The 20767-nt window shown below is 44.1% G+C and overlaps 1 protein-coding gene across 2 annotated transcripts; it reads left to right on the top strand.

Annotated features, from left to right (window-relative positions):
* The first annotated feature begins 10624 nt into the window (after positions 1-10624).
* Positions 10625-16112, top strand: AMHR2 (anti-Mullerian hormone receptor type 2). Of its 2 annotated transcripts, XM_054590748.1 has the most exons (11): positions 10625-10673; positions 10979-11161; positions 11419-11610; positions 11879-11953; positions 12133-12275; positions 12384-12614; positions 13962-14076; positions 14220-14392; positions 14597-14744; positions 14909-15045; positions 15903-16112. In XM_054590748.1, the coding sequence occupies exons 1-11, from the start codon at positions 10625-10627 to the stop codon at positions 16110-16112; spliced, it is 1656 nt and encodes a 551-aa protein (XP_054446723.1). The 2 variants fall into 2 exon arrangements, with proteins under 2 accessions (XP_054446723.1, XP_054446724.1); XM_054590749.1 differs by lacking the exons at positions 14597-14744; positions 14909-15045.
* The last annotated feature ends 4655 nt before the right edge of the window (positions 16113-20767 follow it).

Below are 20767 nucleotides of genomic sequence, written 5' to 3'. Positions count from 1 at the left end.
TGGAAGTGATCCCCGGATGAGGCACTTCTGTGAATGTTTTTAAGTCTTTAGTACCAGCAGCAGAATGGAGAAACCTTGAAGCCCAGGATGATGCTTGAAGTAACTGTGTGTGGAGGGAGTGTTCAAAATACTGCTTACTGACGCAGGCACCCTCTTGGTGCTGGAGAGTCAAAGGCACTTCTCTTCTTCAGCTGCTCTAAGCATCAAGAGTCAGAAGTTTTTCTATGTAATTGTACAAGAGACCCTTTGAAGGTTATAATCTGGGATCAGTTTATATAAACTATCAAGAGATGGCCAAATAATAAGTGGGGGCTTTTAATAGGAAAATGATGTGCTCAGAAGCAGAAGTGACTCAGTAGTCCAATTCAGGAGTTAGTGGAGTATTTGGACTTTTGTACAGCTGTCTTCCAAGGTGGCTCTAAGCTTTGACTTTACAGAAGCTTCTGAGTTTATGTTCTGAAAGGAAGTATACATCCTCTTTTGAACATCCCCAGTAGTGTTTTTCCCATTATGTTATTAAGGAGCATCAGGCAATGAATCTCTTCTGGGTTTCCATTCTGCAGAACTCCAGAGCATGGACTAGATGGCAAGGCAGTGGTTCTTCGATGTTTTCCCTTAACTCTTCCTTGGGTGGTTCCTAAGGGAAAAGGAGGCACATGATAATGGGAACAATAGCCCAGAACAAAAGAAAATCTTGTCTTACCACTGTGGTTTTATAGGAGAGATCGGGAGAAACCATCCTGCTTTCTTCATGGCCTGATTCCTGAAGAGACTGATCCAAAAATTATAGCGGCAGGGAACTCTTAGTGCATTTGGCACTGAGATTTAAATGCAACCAGAGTTGTCCTCAAGGCCCAGCCATTAAAACATCAGCTCTCTTGACCTTCTGGTATCTTGTCAGAGGGCTTTTCACTGTGAGGAAGTGTGGAAATGGCTGCGTGTATGTGTGTAATCTGTTAGGTTGGGGATAGGTTTTCTGTTAGCCATTACTAAAAGAGACCTGCAATAAAAAATTACCCTGATCTGATAGTGAAGTGTTTGTGTATGACTGTGTGAATGTATGTTTGTGCCTGTATATATCTACACGCAGATGAGAAATTATATTTAAAATTGTTGGAAAATAAATTCAGATCAAAATGCCTTTCAGGCCCATTACCTAGAAATCTATCTTAAAACCTGGGTATGTTCCTGAGGTAATTTCTTTGCTTATGCTAAATTAGTAACAATTATGAACGGGGGATATTTTTTAATATATTTTATTGATTATGCTATTACAGTTGTCCCAATTTCCCCCCCTTTATCCCTCTCCACCTGGTATCCCCATTCCCCCCAGCAATCCCCCATCCTTAGTTCATGTCCATGGGTCATGCATATAAGTTGTTTGGCTACTCCATTTCCTATACTATTCTTGACATCTGAATGGGGGACATTCTACTGCACTTTTAAAAGAAGAAACTATTTTTGTGTTTGAAGGTGAAACTGTCTATTGCAGAATCCTAGTTCTTTTCATAATTTTTTTTTTTTTACCTTGACTACAAATAGATGATGCTATGATTCTACTATATATTTTATATAAAATCTATCCAAATTAGGGTTTGGGTAAGTTTGTGTTGTTTAACCTGAAATATAATAACTGTTAATATGCTAAACCGTCCACTCCACTTGGTCCTTTCTCTGCAGACCTAATACTGTTTTAACACTCAGGAACCATTGCAAGGAACTTCTCCAGATCAGATTTTGTTAGTAGTAAAGTAAAAGTCATACATGGCCAGCCACATGCCACACCCTTTATTCCCTGAAAGGCAGAACTCAGAACCTGTTACTTTATGGCTGTAATCATGTACATAGACATTTTTTGGAGGAAAGAGGCAGGGTAACTCACTGGAATTTGCACTATTTTGCTAGAGCATTTCAAGTAATGGAATCTTCCCCAGTATGAAATTATTAAACTAGCTTACTGAAGCTGAGGACTACAAGCTTTTAGGATGTTATTTTGATGATACTTCTCTCTGGCATGGAAAGTTGGTTTATCCTCCACCCCTTTCATTAGCATTAATAGGAGTGAATTTACATCCAGTTTGTTCCACTTGCTCTGTTTTCTTCTCACCAAGGAAGCTCCAGATCCAGTATCTTGTTGGGCCCCACAGTAGTGAGCCACTTTTGTCTCCCAGCAGCAGTGAGCCACTCAGTCTTTTCCACGGGAAGTTAGGAGCCTACATTCCTTGAGTCAGGAGCTTATTGCTGAAAATCCCCCCCCCCTTTTTTTTTAACTTTCAGTCAGCAGAAATTAATGTAACTGTCAGGCATACTGATTCTAATTTTTTTTTTTACATGAGTTCCTTTTTTATTTAATTTTTTTTTAAAGACCAAACCTTGGAGAGGAGTGATAATATTAAAGCACTCATTCCCTTGTTCTTTCAGGTTGCCCATTCACTTTCATTTGCTTGTCATTTGACTGTCTCACTTTTTACCCAGAGCAGTAACAACCCACACCATCTTCCTTCAGGGACCTCCCAGTCAGCACTGTGTTTGTGGGTGCTATGCAGAATTAAATTTAATGGATATTTCTCAGCCTGGGTCAGAATAATACAACCCTTGATCCCAGAAGAGACTGCAGTGTGGAGTGAAGATTATGATTGGGGGAGGGTTAGAGACAAAAGCTGTAAATTACTATGGCTGATTGATTTATTTCTATATACATATATATTTTTTTGCTTTTGTATATCCTATATAGGAAACTAAGCATTGTATTTTTTTAACAAATCTGAGAAAGCACTATGAACTGCAGATGTTTGACTTTCAGAATATATTTTGTATTACTATCTTCACATTGTGTGAATACTGGAAGCTGCAGATCTTTGCTAGGATGCAATAAATTTATATACGTTTTGAGGGGTTCTTCTGGGGGTATTAATCAAGCCCCTGTTATGTTTTGAGGGAGCCCTGGTGCTACTTGCTTAAAGTTTTCATTCATTTGTAAGTACCCTGATGCCTTTTGGACCTTGGGATCAGGTCAAACGAGTTTTGGAGATCCAGGTACCAAGGAAATGAAGATAGTCTAGCTGCCTCAAGTGAGGTATCCTTTGCATAGCTCTCCTTCCCCCTATTCAAAGCTGGGTAGCCTCTTGGGGTTGGGAGGGGGGAAAATGTGAAATCTCAGTTTCATCTCCCTTAGAAGAGAGCCAGTAACTTATGTGCAAGGATGAAAGGTGGCAGCAGTAGCTTTGGGGAAAGGGAGGAGGACATGGCACTACTCCAACCCCGGAAAACTGCTTTTGAAAACTGCTGATAAAATATGGGCAGGTTGCTTTACTTTTGTTTGAGAGCCTGTGTGCTCTCTGGTGCCTCTCTTGGCTCTCCTCCTGGGGTACAGACCTCTTCTAGGAGGATGAGCAGACCAGCTTTGAGGTTGACCTGTTTCTTTTCTTTGTCTGCCTTCCCTAAACACCATCCCCCGCCCCCCAGGAAGACATTAAGCAGCCTGAAGCTTAAATTCCTACTCCCTCTCACATATTTGGCTTACTTGCCTTAGATTTGAAGGCTGGGAAAGAAAAAAAGGGGTGTCCCTGGATTCATTCCTCCCTAGGTCTTCTCCAACTTTGACTTCCAAAAACTCAGATTTCCTCCACAAAGTTCATTTGAGAGATAGGAGTATTTTGTCTCATTTTTCCCTTAACAACTCCAGTCTGCCTTTTATCTGCTAAGTGAGAGATGTGATTTGTCCCTCAGCTTCCTTCAGTATCAAGAAAAAAAGCGTAACAAATGGGGTTTAACTGGGGCTACAGGTAGTGATGACTGTTGATACCTCTTACCTTCAGGAATGACACTGTGCCTTCTCCACAAGGGAATGGGCTTGTCTGCCCAGCCCTCCGCTTTCCCAGCAACTGCCCTTGAACAGTATAGACAAGGGCAGGTCTTCCTATTTCTTATCACCTCTTTCTCCCAATGACATCCCATAACCCTCACCTGGAATCTAGGGCTCAAAGACTTTGGGGTAAGATGGGGAAAATATTCTGAGATTGACCTGAGGAGTCCCCTTCTATGCCGAGGGCACCTGCCCCAGGGCCTGCTTCCTCTTCCCGAGTCTGTCATCCTTGGAGAGGAGGGGGGCATTGCTCCAGTCTCTGGTGCCTAAAACAACTTTATTTCTCTCTCAACACTGGCGATAACCAGTTTCATACCACTGTTGCCTTTTTAAACCTCTTAATAAATCATACTGTGTGTTGGTTCCAGTCCAATTATCACCAGGCTGTGTGGAGAAATACTTTTAAATGCTCTCTCATCTTGGTCTCCCCCCCCCCCCCCCCCCGCATTCTGTATGTATGATGCTAATCTCATGTCTTTATTTCTTCTACTCTTTTGTATCTTTCTTGTGTCTTCTACCTTTTGTCTCTGGGTGTTTGGGGGCGCGCTTTTTTTTTTTTTTTTTTTTTTTGGCGCCTTTTTGTACAAAGATTAGTTTCAATGTAGTCTGTAGCTCCTTTGTAAACCAATTAAAAATTTTTTTTTAATAAAAAGGCATGTCTCTGGTGTTTTGAGAAGGTTGGGAATGGGGAGAATATGGCTATAAATTCATGTACTGAACCCAGCAAAGGTTCCCAGCTACATTGTTGTGCTCCTGTACATATTTATCAGTACAATTGCCCTGCACTGAACTCCCAGGTAAACGGTGTCATGACCAGATAAGTGTGCTGTGAAGAGAGACAGCACCAACTTTTTGCTTAATAAGCTTTTTATTTTGGAATGCTTTTAAGATTTTATTTTTTAGAGAGGGGGGAAGGGAGGGAGAAAGGAAGAGAAACATCATCTGTTAACCTCTCATACACATCCTGACCACACCTCGAGTGGAGGCCAAACCTGCAACCCAGGCATGTGTCCTAACTGGGAATCCCAATTGTCAACCTTTCGCTTTGTGGGACAGTGTCCAACTGAACCACACCAGTCAGGGTAGTTTGGAGGGAAACCTTTAAAGGAAAGTTGCAGAGATAGTACAAAAAGTTACTATATATCCCTTTCCCCAGTTTTCCCCATTGTTAATATCATGGTACGTTGTCAAAACTAAGAAACTGGCTTTGGTACATTACATTAACTAAATGCCCGGCTCTGTGGATTTCACTAGTTTTCTATTGATGTCCTCTTTCTATTCCAGGATACCACATTGCATTTAGTTGAAATGTTTCCCCAGTCCCCTCTAGTCTGTGACAGTTTTTGCTTTTCATAACCAGGACAGTCTTTGGGAGTATTGCTTAGGTGTCCTGTAGAATGTCCCCAAATCTGAATTTGTCTGATTTTTTTTTCATTATTAGACTGAGCTTAGGGGTTTCTGGAAAAAAATACCACCAAGCAGAAATGCCCTTCTCATCTCAACCCATCAAGGGGAATGTGATAGCCACATAACATTACTGATGGTAACTGTCATCACTTGGTTAAAGTAGTGTTTGCTAGGTTTATCCAGTTTCTCTTTCCCTATTCTTTGGATGCAGGTCAGTAAGTACCCTGCCTTTAATGGGAATTAAGCTTCCTCTATGTAGTAGCTACAGAGTGTATTTAGAATTCTGTTAGGAAATTATCTTTTCTCCCCCATTTATATTACATGTACTCTTAAATATTTGGCTTAAATATTAGGTACATTTATCATTTGCTATAATCCAATACTACATTATTTATGTTGCTCAAATTGTCCCAGCTTAAGTCATTGCAAGCTCTTTCAGGTCTGTTCCTGTGTCCCTTTGCTATAGCTACATCCTTTTTTTTTTTTTTTTAGCACTTGGATTCTGATAAACAAGACGTCTCAGGCTCAACTTGTATTTTCCCTGCCCCAGCCCTAGAATCAGCCATTTCTCCAAGGAACCTTGATTCTTTTTATTTGGAAAATTGTATTTGGGAACCAACTTCTAGCCCTATCATGTTTTATATTCAATTAATACCAGCCTGTGTCAGCATGATTGAATCTGGATTGTGACTCGTGAAACTAAAATTATTTTGACAGTCTTTCTCATTTGCCATCAGCCTACAGCTTCTTGTCCTTTCCTACCAAAGAATCCTTGATCAACTGTTTATACTATAATTACACTCCTGATTATTTTGGTCATTTAACACCCCATGCCTGCTTTGTCAATCACTGAGCTATGGGTAAACTCAGCCATTTGATTTCCTTATGGTAGCCATCAGTAATGTAACATTTTAACATTTGCCTTTATGGAGGGGGCGTTGTTTTGGGTTTTCTTTTGTTTTATACCCTTCAGTGGGCCTTCTTTAACAGTGGTGCCATCTATTAATTCAATAAACATTTATTGAGTCTTTACTATGTGCAGGGTACTAAGCTAGGTAGAAGATAAAGTACAAGACAGGCCCTGCCACCAAGTACTTTGTAGTATGGTAAGTGAGACTGATGCCATTAATTGCAAGTTTCCCAATCTTGACACCATTTTTTCAGCAGGTGATTTGATTCCTATTTTGTTTAGAAAACAGAAGCTCGAATTTCCTCAAACTTCCCTCTCCTGTCCCTACAAACAATGTATTCACCAGCTTAGGAGAAAATATTTTTTCTTTGCAAGCTAAACCCTGTCACTTGTGCTCATTTTCTTAGACTTCTATTCCTTTGTTTTCATATGTTCTTTTATCTTCAGTCTTGCCAGGGTTCTCTTTTGTCAGCCTATCAGCACATTGAAATCCCTTCCCTCCCTCCATTTTGAAAAACCTCTGCTTCCTCTTCAAGCTGCTGATCTAGTCCTTTTCTTTCCCAAAATAGTTTAGACTCAATTTTTACTCTCACTCACTCCTCAGGCCATTTGTTCAGTTCCCATCATTTACCAAATTATGTGGGGGGGCGGGGGGTTTCTTTTAAGATTTAAAGATTTTATTTATTTTTAGAGAGATGGGAAGGGAGGGAGAGAAACCCTCCATATGCAAGAGATAGGCAATGATCCCTTGCCTCTCACAGGCCCCCACAGGGGTAGGGAGACCTGGCCTGCGACCCAGGCATGTGCCCTGACCAGGGATCAAACCTGTGACCTTTCAGTTCGCAGGCCGACACTCAATCCACTGAGCCACACCAACCAGGGCTTAAATTTTTATTTTTAGGGAGAGGGGAAGGGAGAAACAGGGAGAAAAACACCAGTAGGTTTCGTCTCACACATGCCACAACCAGGGATGGCTCTGCAACCCAAGCGTATGCCCTGACCAGGAATCAGACAGGAACTGGCGACCTTTTGCTTTGCGGGACAAGGCCTAACCAACTGAGCCACACCAGACAGGGTGCCAGATTCTTTCTTAAAAAGATCGGCTATCTACTTGCCAGCTTTAGTGGTCTTCCGGTCATTAGGTTCAGACACCCCTGCAGCTACATCTGAGAGCTTTTTTCCCATGGAATCTAAAACTGATACTCTCCTGCTTCTCCTTTGACCTTTCTGACTTCTTTTCAGTCTCCTTCCTTCATAGCCATTTCTTTTTCTGTCCCTTAAGTGTTGGTGTTTTCCTGCCTTGTATCCTTTCTGTACTCTGTACTCTACCTTCTACCCCCTTAAGCAAGTTATGTCTACTCTTTAGTTATTAAATATATGTTTGTGACTCCCAAATCTTAAGCCTTAAATTTTCTGTCAAACTGGCAGCCTGCTTACTGGACATTTTCATCTGGGTATCCCACAGATCACTCAACGTGTAAGAAGAGGAAATATCCCTTGCATTCCCCATCTCACTTAACAGTATTACTACCTGTTGAGCTTTTGTGCTTGAAAGCTCACAATCATCTTTTCAATTCTCCCTTTCATCTCTCAACATTCATTATCACCCCTGTTAATATTACCAATGCCTGTATCTAATTTTTTCCCTTATTTTTTTAATTTCCATTGTCCTGGTACCTTGGCGTAGGTCTTGTAACTGATCTTGGCTTCCAGTCTCCCTGAGCCCCAGTCATCTATCTTCCACATTGCTACCAGAGCCCTTCTTAAAATCCTTTGCTCTTAGGAAAAGTCTAAGCTCCTTGATAATAGAATTGAAAACCTTTCCAATCTGGTCTCAGTCTATTTCTAGGGTGATTTTCTGCTTTATATCTCATACATCTTTCTCCAGCTCACACCTTTTGCCCCCAATGCTACACTTTGGGTTCATACCTCTGTGTGTTTTGCCTATAACAATCACCCTCCTTTTATTTGTTTCCAGTGTGTCTACTTTTGAGGTGATTTAAAGATTACTTTTTCTGTGAAACCCTCTGGGCATCTTTCTTCTCTTGTCTTTTATGTCCTGGACAAAATTAGCTTATTTGATCTTTCTGCTTATATAGATGCTTATTTAGCTGCTTGTTCATACTTCTGGTCTGATACATCATTTTCTGGTAGCTTATTAATTTATCATCTTGCCTTTTTAGACTATGAGTTCTTTTTTCTTTTTTTAATTTATAAGTCAGTCATGTTTATTCTATTACAGTTGTCTGATTTGTTCCCCCTTTATGCCCCTCCACCCACTCCACCCCCACCCCCCTCCCACAGTCCATTCCCATTCTGTTTGTTGCCCACGTAGATGATGAGTTCTTGAAAGGCAGGAATTACATATCATTGTAAGCCCCACACCTAATGAAATACCATCAGACTGGGACTTAATAGATTATTTTCTAAGTTGAATGAATAAACAACTCATTTTAGCTTTGTTGTCAGTGGGGTCAAAGGTCAATTATTGGGCCACTGCAGACTTTAATCAGGGGACTCTGCTGAAGATCTTTGTGTATGTTTATCCAGGAAGCCTTTATTTCTATCCTGAGCTCCTTGGATATCCTAAGATCCTTTCTCAGAACTTTCCTAATCCCTTAGATCACAGATTTTTACCCATCCTATCACCATTTCAACTCTAAACTCTGTCCAGAGCAGGTATTCTTACCATAAACCTGACTGGAATGTTTCTCTCTGAGTTGAGTAGTTTTCCAAGGCTTTGGGTGAGGAAACTCTGCCTTCCTGCCTGATCCCTACCTCGCTCCCCACTTGAGGAGATAGTCTCCTGAGACACTCCAGACACAGAAGTTACTTGACCTTCCACTCCTCCCCCACTCTCCCATTCAGACTCAGACTTATCAGATCTAGGAGCTGGTGAAGGAAGATAGCTGTAACCAAGTACATTCCAGTCATCTCACTGGCTGGGTCCTGTAGACTCCCAGAACATTCCAAAAAGGGATGAGCAGCTGTCCATCTGCCTCTAGCTCTTCTCATTACTCCAGCTTTGGCTTCACTACTACTGGAGCTTTTACTTTCTTTCCTCCAGTTTCCCCAGGAGAAAGGCTCCAGAATCAAAGAGCCAATATTCAGACCATCATCCCTTGTCTAAGCCAGACCATTCCAGGATACGGTTTCCAGGGAGCCACCAGGGGAACAGAAGGCTAGGGAAATGAGGAACTGGTCCCCGTGACTCGAAATCTCAGGGGAGCCAGCTGCTCACCCCCGTGGAAATGACTATTGTAGGTTCTGAGTCTGGAAGAGATGGACTCCTGTCTCTCTATTGCAGCACAAGCCATAGTTCTCTCCTTTTGTATCCATGCTGACATTCCCTCTAAACACCCTGTGCCTTCCCTTCACATTGTTACAGTCCCTGCAACTGAATATATGCAGGAGGTACTCTGTATGTTTGTCGTGAGAAATGGCTCTTGCTGCCCCTTCCCTGCGCCCTGAGATTCTCCTATGTCTGCTGACCTCTGGTGGCGATAGTTTGAACTGTACCCTCCCTTTCTAGTTAGTGACCTGCTGGCAGGTTAATGGTGTATTTTTTTCCTCAAGAATCCAAATTCAAATATTCAAATACTGTATTGAATGGAAATACTTATTGCTGAGTTTTGTATTTATTTTCAGGCTTTTCAGCTATTAAGTGTGAAGATAATAATAACTAGTTCAATGGAAGAATTAGATGAGGTGATTGTAAAATGTGTAGCCCTAGATGTCGTCCTACCACATAGGTGCTCAATAAAAGCTTGTTACCTTCTCAATAATAGTGACTTGTTCAGTGTGTGACTCAAAGTGATTTTTAAAATTCTGGTAACATAAAATTTACCATTATGCCATTTTCAGTGTGATTTTTTTAACTTTGAGAAATTTTGTATAACTGATTTCTGATTCTTTAGTTTGGAAAATAAGGTAAACTCTAGCATGGACTGTGAAGCCTCTCTCTGCCCAGGGAGCTGTAGATCTGAGAGCTGATAAAGGTTAGACGGCATCTTGGGCACAGCTAAATGGCTTTGTGCACTTGACCTCACTTTGGTTTCCTGGCTGACAGGATCCAGTACTTTCTTCCAGGGTCAGTAAAGGGCAGAGGTTTGAAGTTAGGCATCACTGGGTTCTCAGCTGGGTCTCCAAGGCCCCCCCTCCTCCCACTCAGCAAAAAAAAAAAAAAAGGGAGGTGGCTGAATAGAGGAGGATATGAGATCGGTTCTCTGCTCCTCCCTCTCTCTCTCCTTGCTTTTCCCCACACCCATCCTCTCCCCCACAGCAGCCGTCTCCCCCACAGAGACTGGAAAGAGGGAGGAGGGCGGAGTTGGGGACTAAGAGATCAGAAGCCCCACAGTGCCCTGTATCTAAGGGAAGCTATGGCCAGGGGCAGCTCTGCTGGCTCGTGCTCCCCACCTCTTGCTGCTGCCTCCTTCAAAATGATGCTGGGTACTCTGGGGCTTTGGGTTCTGCTCCCTGCAGCTGTGCAAGGTAAGTGTCTACAAGAAGGGTCGGTGTCTTTCCATTCACCCAATGAGAAAGAGGGGCACTTGAAGCAGCAGCCACCACTTTGGAAGAGCGGTGAGTGGGGTGGGTGAGTGAAGGTAAAGGGTAGAGCCATGCGTCCACATGGCAGGGATCAGGTTCCAGGCCTCTGGTGACGCTCTTTCTACATATAGCTTTTCCATGCTGGCCCTGGGGTATGAAATGTGTTTTGTCTGTCTTTGTGGCTGCTGTTTTTGCCCGGGCATTCACTCTCATCTTGAACCCTCCCCCTACCCCACCTTGGGCCACAGCGCCCCCAAGCAGGCGGACCTGTGTGTTCTTTGAGGCCCCTGGAGTGCGAGGAAGCACAAAGACACTGGGGAAGCTGCTAGATGCAGGACCAGGGCCCCCCAGGGTTATCCGCTGCCTCTACAGCCGCTGCTGCTTTGGGATCTGGAACCTGACCCAAAACCAGGCACAAGTGGAGATGCAAGGTGAATGGCAAAGTATATGGCAGGTGATAGCTAGGGTGGGAGACAGCTACATCCTGGGTTGAGGGTGGCAGCTGAGGGAGAGGAGGAGAAATGGAGTGTATGGAGGGAAAGAAAAGCCCACATGAGATGGAAGGGATGGATGCCTCTGAGAAGGGATTTATCCTCTCTGTTCCCAGACCCCATTATGCTAGCTTGCTCTCTCTCTCACTAATCCCCTCCCCTCTTTCTCTCCTCTTCTCCTAAACCCACCCTATCAGGATGCCGAGACAGTGATGAGCCAGGGTGTGAGTCCCCCCGGTGTGACCCAAGCCCCCGAGCTCAGCCTAGCCCCAGCTCTACTCTCTTCACCTGCTCCTGTGGCACTGACTTCTGCAATGCCAATTATAGCCATCTACCTCCTCTGAGAAGTCCTGGGACTCCTGGTTTTCAGGGTCCCCAAGCCATCTCAGGTAGCCCTCTGGGGTGCTGAACCTGGGTAGGGGCTGGGACCCAGGTTAGAATAAGAGGTAGAACCAGGGCCAGTTCTCACCCTACCCCCATCTCAAGCTTCACTCCTCCTGACCTTGAGAAGTTGGTTGCCCTGGTGACTGGGAGATAACAGAGCTTGTGACCAGGTTGGGGGTGGGTTGAGAAGCAAGATCTCTGAGGAGGGGGAGAGGAGCAGAGAGAGGATTTGGGGCAGGCTCATCCAGCCTTCATTCTTGCCTTAATGCCCAGGCGAGTCCATCTGGATGGTGCTGGTTCTGCTGGGGCTGTTTCTCCTCCTGCTGCTGCTGGGCAGCATCATCTTGGGTATAATCTGCCCCACCCCTCCCCTGTGATCCCAAGAAACTGCCCCAAAGCTCTGACCCCTCTCCAGACTTGCCATGGTTCTGAGATATCTACAACCTGACTCCCATTACCTCCCACAAAGCCCCCTTCCCTGTCTCCATGCCCACGCACCCTGACCCTAAGGCATTTCTCTATCCCAGCCCTGCTACAGGGAAAGGCCTACAGAGTGAGAGGTGGACCAGAGCCAGAACTGCAGCCAGAGCCAAACTCAGGCAGAGATTGGAGTGCAGAGCTTCCTGAGCTTCCTGAGCTGCCTGAGCTGCCTGAGCTGTGCTTCTCCCAGGTGCTCAAGGAGGGAGGGAAGGGTCCTCTAGCCACTCCTAGAGAGCGTGCTGAGGAAGCCTAGCCCTGGCACTAGCTGAGACCCACACCCAACACTGTATCCCACCAGGTAATCCGGGAAGGAGGTCACGCAGTGGTGTGGGCTGGGCAACTGCAAGGTGAGCTGGTAGCCATCAAGGCCTTCCCCCTGAGGGCTGTGGCCCAGTTCCGAGCTGAGAGAGCATTGTATGAACTGCCGGGCCTACGGCATGACCACATTGTCCGCTTTATCACTGCCAGCAGGGGGGGCCCTGGCCCCCTGCACTGTGGGCCCCTCCTGGTACTGGAACTGCATCCCAAGGTGAGGACCAAGAAATGTCCATGTGTGTCCGTGTGTGTGTCTGTGTGTGAATGAGTATGGAGGTGGGGAAGGGGGGCCTGGGTGGCGGCTGGGCCTTGTCCATGCTTATTCTTCTTGCTTTAAATTTCTTCTCTAAAACATCAAAAATAATTTTTATTGTTTTTTCTTTTGTTATTATGTAAGAAATACATGCTAATATTTTCAACTCAGAAAATAGATAAGGAAAGGGAGAAGTCAAATTAATTCTGCACCTTAAGGAAAATCATTGTTAAAGAAACACATTGAGGCATAGCACTCCAAATTCATTTGTATATTCATTCAACAAATATTTATTAATTGTGTGTCAGGCACTGTGCCAAGTGCTAGGAAAAACACACCCTGCTTTTACAGATTTTATGGAGTAGTAGAGAGAGAGGTGGGTCAAGTAAACACAAAAATAAGTGTAAAATAGCAAGTGTGTTAGGTGCCGAAAGAGACAGCCATGGTACTGTAAGAGAACAGAGAGTCGGGACTTGAGGGGAGGACTGGGAGCAATAAGGATGAAGAGGAAGAGGGAGGCAGGGGCGAGACCACAGTCCGTCTTGTGCGCCTATTAAGGACTTGGGACTTTATCAACACCTACAGCTTCTCCAACTCTGAAGTCTTGAATTCTGGAAAGTTCCTTCTTTGACCATGTGCCTCCCTGCCCAGTTCAAAAATCACTACTTTTTTGGTTTTGTCTGTTTAACTTTCCTGGCACACTGAAAGTGCTCGACGTTTATTAAATGAAGGATTCTTGCTCCTTTCCCAACAATTCCCGCTTGCTCCCCAACCACCGCTCTCCTATCCCACAGCTCTACTCATCAGCCAGCTCTACCACAAACGCCTGACACCTAAAAGCTATGTGGTTCATGAGAGGTGTTCCAGCCTTGCTCACCCTGCCTCTTCTATTTCTGTCTTTGTCCCAAGACCTGTGAGGCAGTATATGGTAGTTAACACTGAGTAACAAGAGTCAGATTGCTTGGGTTCAAGCTCTACTTCTTTTCACTAAGTGACTTCCAGCAAGCTCAATTAACTGTCTGTCAAGCTAAATGGAAGTGACAGGAGTACTTACCTCCTAGAGTTGTTGTGAGGATTACAGGAGGCCTGGCCCATAGTAAATGCTCAGAACACTTGCACTAGAGTTACTATTTTTTTTTTGTCCATCTGACTGATGCACATTCTAACTCCTCTATTGCCTGTTATCTTGGCCTAGAAGTGTCAGTGTATTGGTCTGCTGAAAAATGTCTGTCAGTTGATCTCTGCTCTCTGGGGTAGATCAGCCACCTCCAGCTTTGTGTGTCCCCCCTTCTCTCTACTTCTCCCCAGGGTTCCCTGTGCCACTACTTGACCCAGAACACCAGTGACTGGGGAAGTTCCCTGCGGATGGCACTGTCCCTGGCACAGGGCCTGGCATTTCTCCACGAGGAGCGCTGGCAAGATGGTGGGTGAGCTGAGAACAGGAAGCCATAGGAGTCAGGAGCCATACTGCTGTGTTTCTGATTCTCCCTTAGCTTGGAGGGGAAGGGTTGGGGCAAAAGAGAAAGGAAGAAGATCCATGCCCCTTAACCTTGGCTTCTCCCACAGGCCAATATAAACCAGGTATTGCCCACCGAGATCTGAGCAGCCAGAATGTGCTCATTCGGGAAGATGGGTCATGTGCCATTGGAGACCTGGGCCTTGCCTTGGTGCTACCTGGACTCACTCAGCCTTCAACCTGGGCCCCTTCTCAACCCCAAGGCCCAGCTGCCATCATGGAGGTGAGTACTCTGGATAAGGATGAGGCCTAGAATGATAGTGCTGGTGCTGATGAAGATGTCCCCATTGCTGTAGCAACAGTGCAGTAGTAGCTATAGTATTTGGGGCATTGTTGAGTCTGTAGTTGGGGGATTGTTGCATGGATGAGTGTTGTGGTAAAAGTTGCCAATGTGATGATTCTTGGTCCTCCATACCTTTCTCTCCAGGCTGGTACCCAGAGGTACATGGCCCCAGAGCTCTTGGATAAGACTCTGGACCTACAGGACTGGGGCACGGCCCTCAGACGTGCTGATGTTTATTCTCTAGCTCTGCTCCTATGGGAGATCCTGAGCCGCTGCCCAGATTTGTGGCCTGGTAATGTTGTGTACAACAGTCTCCTCTCTTCCCAAATGCCTCACCCATCCACTTCAGATCCACCTACCTCCTGATCCAGGAAGCTCTGTCCTTCTCCCCCTTATCCCCACAAGGAAAACACTCCTAGTGCTAGCTGACACGTACCCCTATGTGCTTTTCCCCAGACAGCAGACCACCACCCTTCCAACTGGCCTATGAGGCAGAACTGGGTAGCACCCCCACCACCTGTGAGCTGTGGACCTTGGCAGTGGAGGAAAGAAGACGTCCCTACATCCCACCTACCTGGTGCCACTTTGCCACAGTAAGAGACCACAGGCTGAGGCAATGGGGACCCGGAGAGTCTGGGCATAGGCTTCAAGGATTTGTCAGCCAGGACAGTTCCTCTACACCTATGTCTTCATCACTCCTGGCTCATGTTCAGCTAAAGCTGGGCAAACTTTTCCTGTACCTCAGTTCATCTTCCTCCACTATAAGTCTCACACAGACCATTCCTGAGACTCACACCTTCTCCTTGCTTGGTCTTGCCCAGTCTGTCTTTCTTCTCCCGCACCATCAGTTAGTCCTCCTTGGCTTTGCTTCTGCCCTGAGCTCTGTCCCCAAGAGGGCTTCTCTCCTGGTACACTGATATCCAGCCTCCAATCCAATAATTCCTTGATCTGTCCTACACATTTGTGTTTCTGCCATGACCCAATAGAGCCAGTTCTAGGTATAAAAAGTAAAAGCAGTAGCCTAAAAGTGAAATTTCAGGGGTCTGTACAAATAGTTTTAACAGGAAAACCATTCCCTGTTACTTGGTCTGAAATACCTGGTCTGAAATTTCCATTGCACAAGTATTTGCTGTGTTAGATAACAGAGGCCCAGGCATTGTTGCTTGAAATGAAGGAGAACAATTTCCCATCAACATGTTAAGTCATTAACCGAACTTAACTCCTCAGAGGGAAAAGGTAGACCCTTTGGAAGGCACCCAGAGAAATTGTCTCAGGCAACAAGATGTAGAGGGCTGGATTTCAGTGAGGGGGAGAGGAGGGTTGCTCCAGAAAGGATCAGAAGAAAAGTGTTGAAAACAGGGGAGTGGTGGACACTTTTTAACCCTGGGGACCTCTCAGGGGGCCACTCAGGATCCTGGATTCAAGCCTGCCTCCTGGTCCTTCTTCCCAGGACCCTGGTGGCCTGAGAGAGCTCCTAGAGGACTGTTGGGATGCAGACCCAGAAGCACGGCTGACAGCTGAGTGTGTACAGCAGCGCCTGGCTGCCCTGGTCCTTCCTCAGGAGGCCCACACCTTCCCAGAAGGCTGTTCTCATAGATGCTCACCTCTCTGCCCAGAAGACTGTCTCTCAACTCCTCCCCACTGTCATTCTCCCTTGTAGGCCTCAGCTGAGAATCTGCCACTTCAGTGTTCAGCAAGGCCCTTGTTCCAGGATTCTCAACCTGCCATTGCCATTTCTCATGTGTAAATATGCAGTTTATGTGTAATCTATATGCAAACATACATAAGGTGATCGTGTGCCTGTTTGCTCTGCCTCACCACTGCCTTTCCCATGTGACGAATGCTTGGATTCTTCTGTGGGCATCCAGGCCACTATAGTTCTGACCAGTGACAAAGGGTAGGTGTGCACAGGAAAGAGATAAAGTCAGCTTTCTTGACTCCACATCCATAGATCATACTCCCTTCTTATGATCCTGGGCTCCTCCAGGCTCTCTTCCTTCTCCTCCACAAGCCTTTATTTGGTGGAAGGGCATTGGGAAAAGAGGGATGAATACAATGAATTTGCTGCTCTGAAGGTGCTCAGAGACCCACAAGTCACTTTGTTGGGGTCCTGGACAGTGTTTTTGGAGGGGGTGTCCTTTTCGGAGGCTTGAGTGGGAAGGCCTCACAGCACAGGATGCTTGAGCTGGGTCTTGAATGAGCAGGAGTTTTCCAGGAGTGTTGGGGGCAGTACAGCATTCCTGGTCCAGCGGGGTGTAGTATCACAAGGTGCAGCAAGAAATTGTAGGTAACCTGAGCAGCAAAAATGTGGGGTGTGTGATGAGAGAGAAAAGCTGGCATAGAGAGCTGTAGGCAAGGCTTTGTGAGCCACGGTGAGAAGTTCCTTCCTTCATTTCTTTTTTGTGTGTTTTCTTTATTGGCTTTTCTTTTGCACCCGAGACTCCTTTAATACTGGGTGCCCCTGAAGGTCAGTCTCATTACAGGTGCCTGGTTTATAGCTCTACCTCAGTTTCTAACTATCCAAGTGCCCTTGGGCAAATTACTTCCTCTTTCTAGGGCTCAGTTTCCTCATTTGCCAAATAACCGGTTGGAGGCCTACTTGTCTAATCCCAGAAGAACAATGCGGGGAGCCCTGACTTCACTACAACAGGATTGCTTCCTGCTCAGTGACCAACTAGCTCTATATCCCCGGGCAAGTTACTTAACCTTTGGAATCTCAGTTTTATCATGTGTGAAATATGGATAAAAACACCCTGCTTGCAGTGTCAATTCAGGGTGAAAAAACAAAGGTGATAGGTCATACATAGTACCTGACAGCAGTTGTGATTGAGCATTGAGATGATGTCTAGTCCTTTTCTAAGCTTGGTTGTTCTAGAATTCCAGGATTAACCTCTGGAAAGCCTATGAGATTTGACCTTCCTTCAGACTCAGGTCTCTAATTCTCTGCAAGATGCCATCGCTTGGATAGGCAGTCACCACCTGAAACTATACACATCAAAATCCAAGCTCCTGCCTTCCCCTCACCAACAGGTCTGCCTTCCCTTCTTCCCAGACTCTCCAGGACACCAAGTTTCTCCTGGTCCTAGAAGATCCCAATGAAGAAGATGTTTTTGTCCCCTCCTGTGGCCCCAGCTTGTCCCATCCATATCCAGTCAGTTCCCAAGCCCCACTGAGGTTGTATGGGCAGGGCCTGCTTCTGGGCACTGTCCCCCTTTCTTTCCTCCTGGGTTTGGTAGTCTCAACTACTGAAATTACTTCTTGGCTGCCTATTTTTTCCTCCAATCTAGATTAAACACCACTCTCTAAATAATCTTAAACATAACTTTGCATTGTGTTTTGCCTCTGTGCAACTGTCTACTTGCCTGTTTCATGACGATCATGTGAGCATCATTTACCGAGGAGGAAACCAAGGGCTCAGAGAAATTTAGGAATGTGTCTAAGGTCACACAGATCTTAAGTAACAGAGCAGGGATTTTCATCATTAAAAATAATGTTTATGAAAATGTCATAAATTATTAGAAATGGATAATGTCACATGAAAAGAATATACAACCCCAAGCTGACAAGCGTAGGGTTATATTAAATAAAAAATAAACCTGCAGCCTGGGCTGGTGCGGCTCAATGGATTGAGCACTGGCCTGTGAGCCAAGAAGTCACTGGTTTGATTCCCAGTCAGGGCACAAGCCTGGGTTGTGGACCAGGTTCCCCCCGATGGTGTGAGAGAGGCACCCTGATGGATGTTTCTCTCTCGTTTTTCTCCCTCCCTTCCCCTCTCTCTGAAAATAAATAAATAAAATATTTAAAGATAAAAAATAAATCTGAAGTTGGTTGGAGTGTTTTCCTATAACCTGAGAGTTGCAGGTTCAATTCCTGGTCAGGGCATATACCTAGATTGCAGGTTTGATCCCCAGTCTGAGAGCATCCAGGAAGCAACCAATTGATGCTTCTCTCTCACATCAGTGTTTCTCTTTCTCCCTTCCTCTCTCTCTAAAACACAATGAAAAAAATGTGCTCAGTGAGGATAAAAAATCAAAACAAAACAAAACGAAAACTATAATCACAAGAGAAACAAAAACCCAATAGAAGGACATTTTCCAAAATACCCATCCAGTATTCCTCAAAACTATCAAGATAACCAAAAATAAAGTCTGAGAAAGTATCACAACCAGGAGGAGCCTAAGAAGATGTGATGACAAAATATAATGTGATATCCTAGAATATAAAAGGACTTTGGGTAAAAACTAAAGAAATCTGAATAAAGTTAAAATCATAAGTCAATATTGGTTCATTAAGGTAACAAACATACCATACTAATGTAAAATGATAATAATAGGGGAACTGGGTATGGGGAATATAAAAACTCTGTATCACCTTCTCAATTTTTCTGTAACTCTAAAACTGTTCTTTTTTTTTTAAAAGATTTTATTTATTTTTAGAGCAGAGAAGGGTGGTAGAAAGAGAGGAAGAGAAACATCAATGTGTGGTTGCCTCTTGTGTGCCCCACACTGGGAACCTGGCCCACAACCCAGGCCTGTGCCCTGACTGGGAATCCAACCAGCAACCCTTTGGTTTGCAGGCTGACACTCAATCCCCTGAGCCACATCAGCCAGGGCTAAAACTGTTCTAAAAAATAACGTTTATTTTAAAAAAATCAAAACAACAACTATGACCATCTCCAAAATTTCAGAGAGTCCATAACTATAAGGAACAAAGCGAGGGTTGTGGTAATCATTACAATGTTTACTTGCAGTAATTTTGAGTGAGCGTATTGTAATATACTGTATTGAAGGCATCACTAACATAAAAGCCAGAAAACCTAGATTATCATCTTGACTCTCCAAACTGTGAACTGTTAGAAAATATTTAATTAATTTATTTAATTTTTTCAGGAAGTTGAATGAATAATTTTCTAAATCATTTTCAACCCTGTAATTCCATTATGCTATGATAAAATATGATCACATCACCAAATCCAGTGTTTGCCAAGTTGGTATTTCCATGAGTAGTGATTCTATACTCATGGAGAGGTGATATGAATGCAAATAAGCTTTTTAGAAACCTGAAAACATAAGTCTGTGAATAGAGGTGTACATATGGGAGAAAAACTGTGTTGCTGAAGACAGAGGTGGTGGACAGTGGGAAGAAGACTGAGCTTTTACCACCTACCTTTATTTTTAATTATTGAATTTCAAACATTCTATTTGTATGTTTTGTCTATTTAAATTAAATACAGTTGACCCTTGAACAACATGGAATTTCTGGGCACTGACCCCCGCATAATTGAAAATCGCTTATAACTTTTCACTTCCCTCAAACTTAAGTTGTCTCTCAGTATGAGTGGAGGATTGGTTCCACGACCTCCTGTGTATACCTAAATCTGAAGATGCTCAAGCCGCCTACGTAAAATGACAAAGACCAATGCATACAGTCGGCACTTTGCACCCATGGACTCCCAGCTGTGGATCAAAAACAGTACAGATATTGTTCATTTAAAAAAAAAAAAAAAATCCAGCCCTAGCTGGTATGGCTCAGTGGATTGATTGCTGGCCTGTGAACTGAAGGGTTGCCAGTTCAATTCCCAGTCAGGGTACATGCCTGGGTTGTGGGCCAGGTCCCTAGCAGAGGGTGTGCGAAATGCAACCACACATTGATGTTTCTCTTCCTCTCTTCCCCTCTTTAAAAATAAATAAATAAAATTTAAAAAATTTTTTAAAAACTCTGCTGTGGACTTTTTAAAGTGGACTGCACAGTTCAAACTCATGTTGTTCAAGGATCAACTGTATTTAGTCATTAATTTGGAAAGTCTGCACTGAGCCCTGGCCTGGTGACTCAGTTGGTTGGAGCATTGCCCCAATACACCAAAGTTAAAGGTTCAATCTCTGGTCAGGGCAGGTATAAGAAGCAATCAAAGAATGCATGAATAAGTGGAAAAACAAATCAATGTTTCTTTCTCTCTCTAAAAAAATCAATTAATTAAATAAAGTAAAAAAATCTATACCTAGAAAAAAAGAATTGGTGGAAAGATACCAAAATATTAACAATAATGATTCTATTCTGTTTGGGTGATGGGATCTCAAAAGTTGTTTGTTTTTTCTTTGTACTCTTTTCTGTTTTCCAACTTTTCTGTAATTTCCATGATTACTTATAGAATTTAGGAAGAGCATGTGAACAAATTTACTATTGCCAGGAAATATTCTTTCACCCTGCTTCATTCTCAACTGATAACTTTTCTTATTTCCCTGCAAGGAAAAAAAAAATCAGGAGCAATCAGCAAAGAATAGCCACATATTACCACCACTAAATCTACCAATGCAT

This window comes from Pteronotus mesoamericanus, unplaced genomic scaffold (assembly GCF_021234165.1).
Source record: "Pteronotus mesoamericanus isolate MK-2021 breed Mesoamerican mustached bat unplaced genomic scaffold, CSHL_Meso_final scaffold_21, whole genome shotgun sequence".
NCBI classification, from domain to species: domain Eukaryota; kingdom Metazoa; phylum Chordata; class Mammalia; order Chiroptera; family Mormoopidae; genus Pteronotus; species Pteronotus mesoamericanus.
This window is presented reverse-complemented; position numbering and strand designations above follow the sequence as displayed.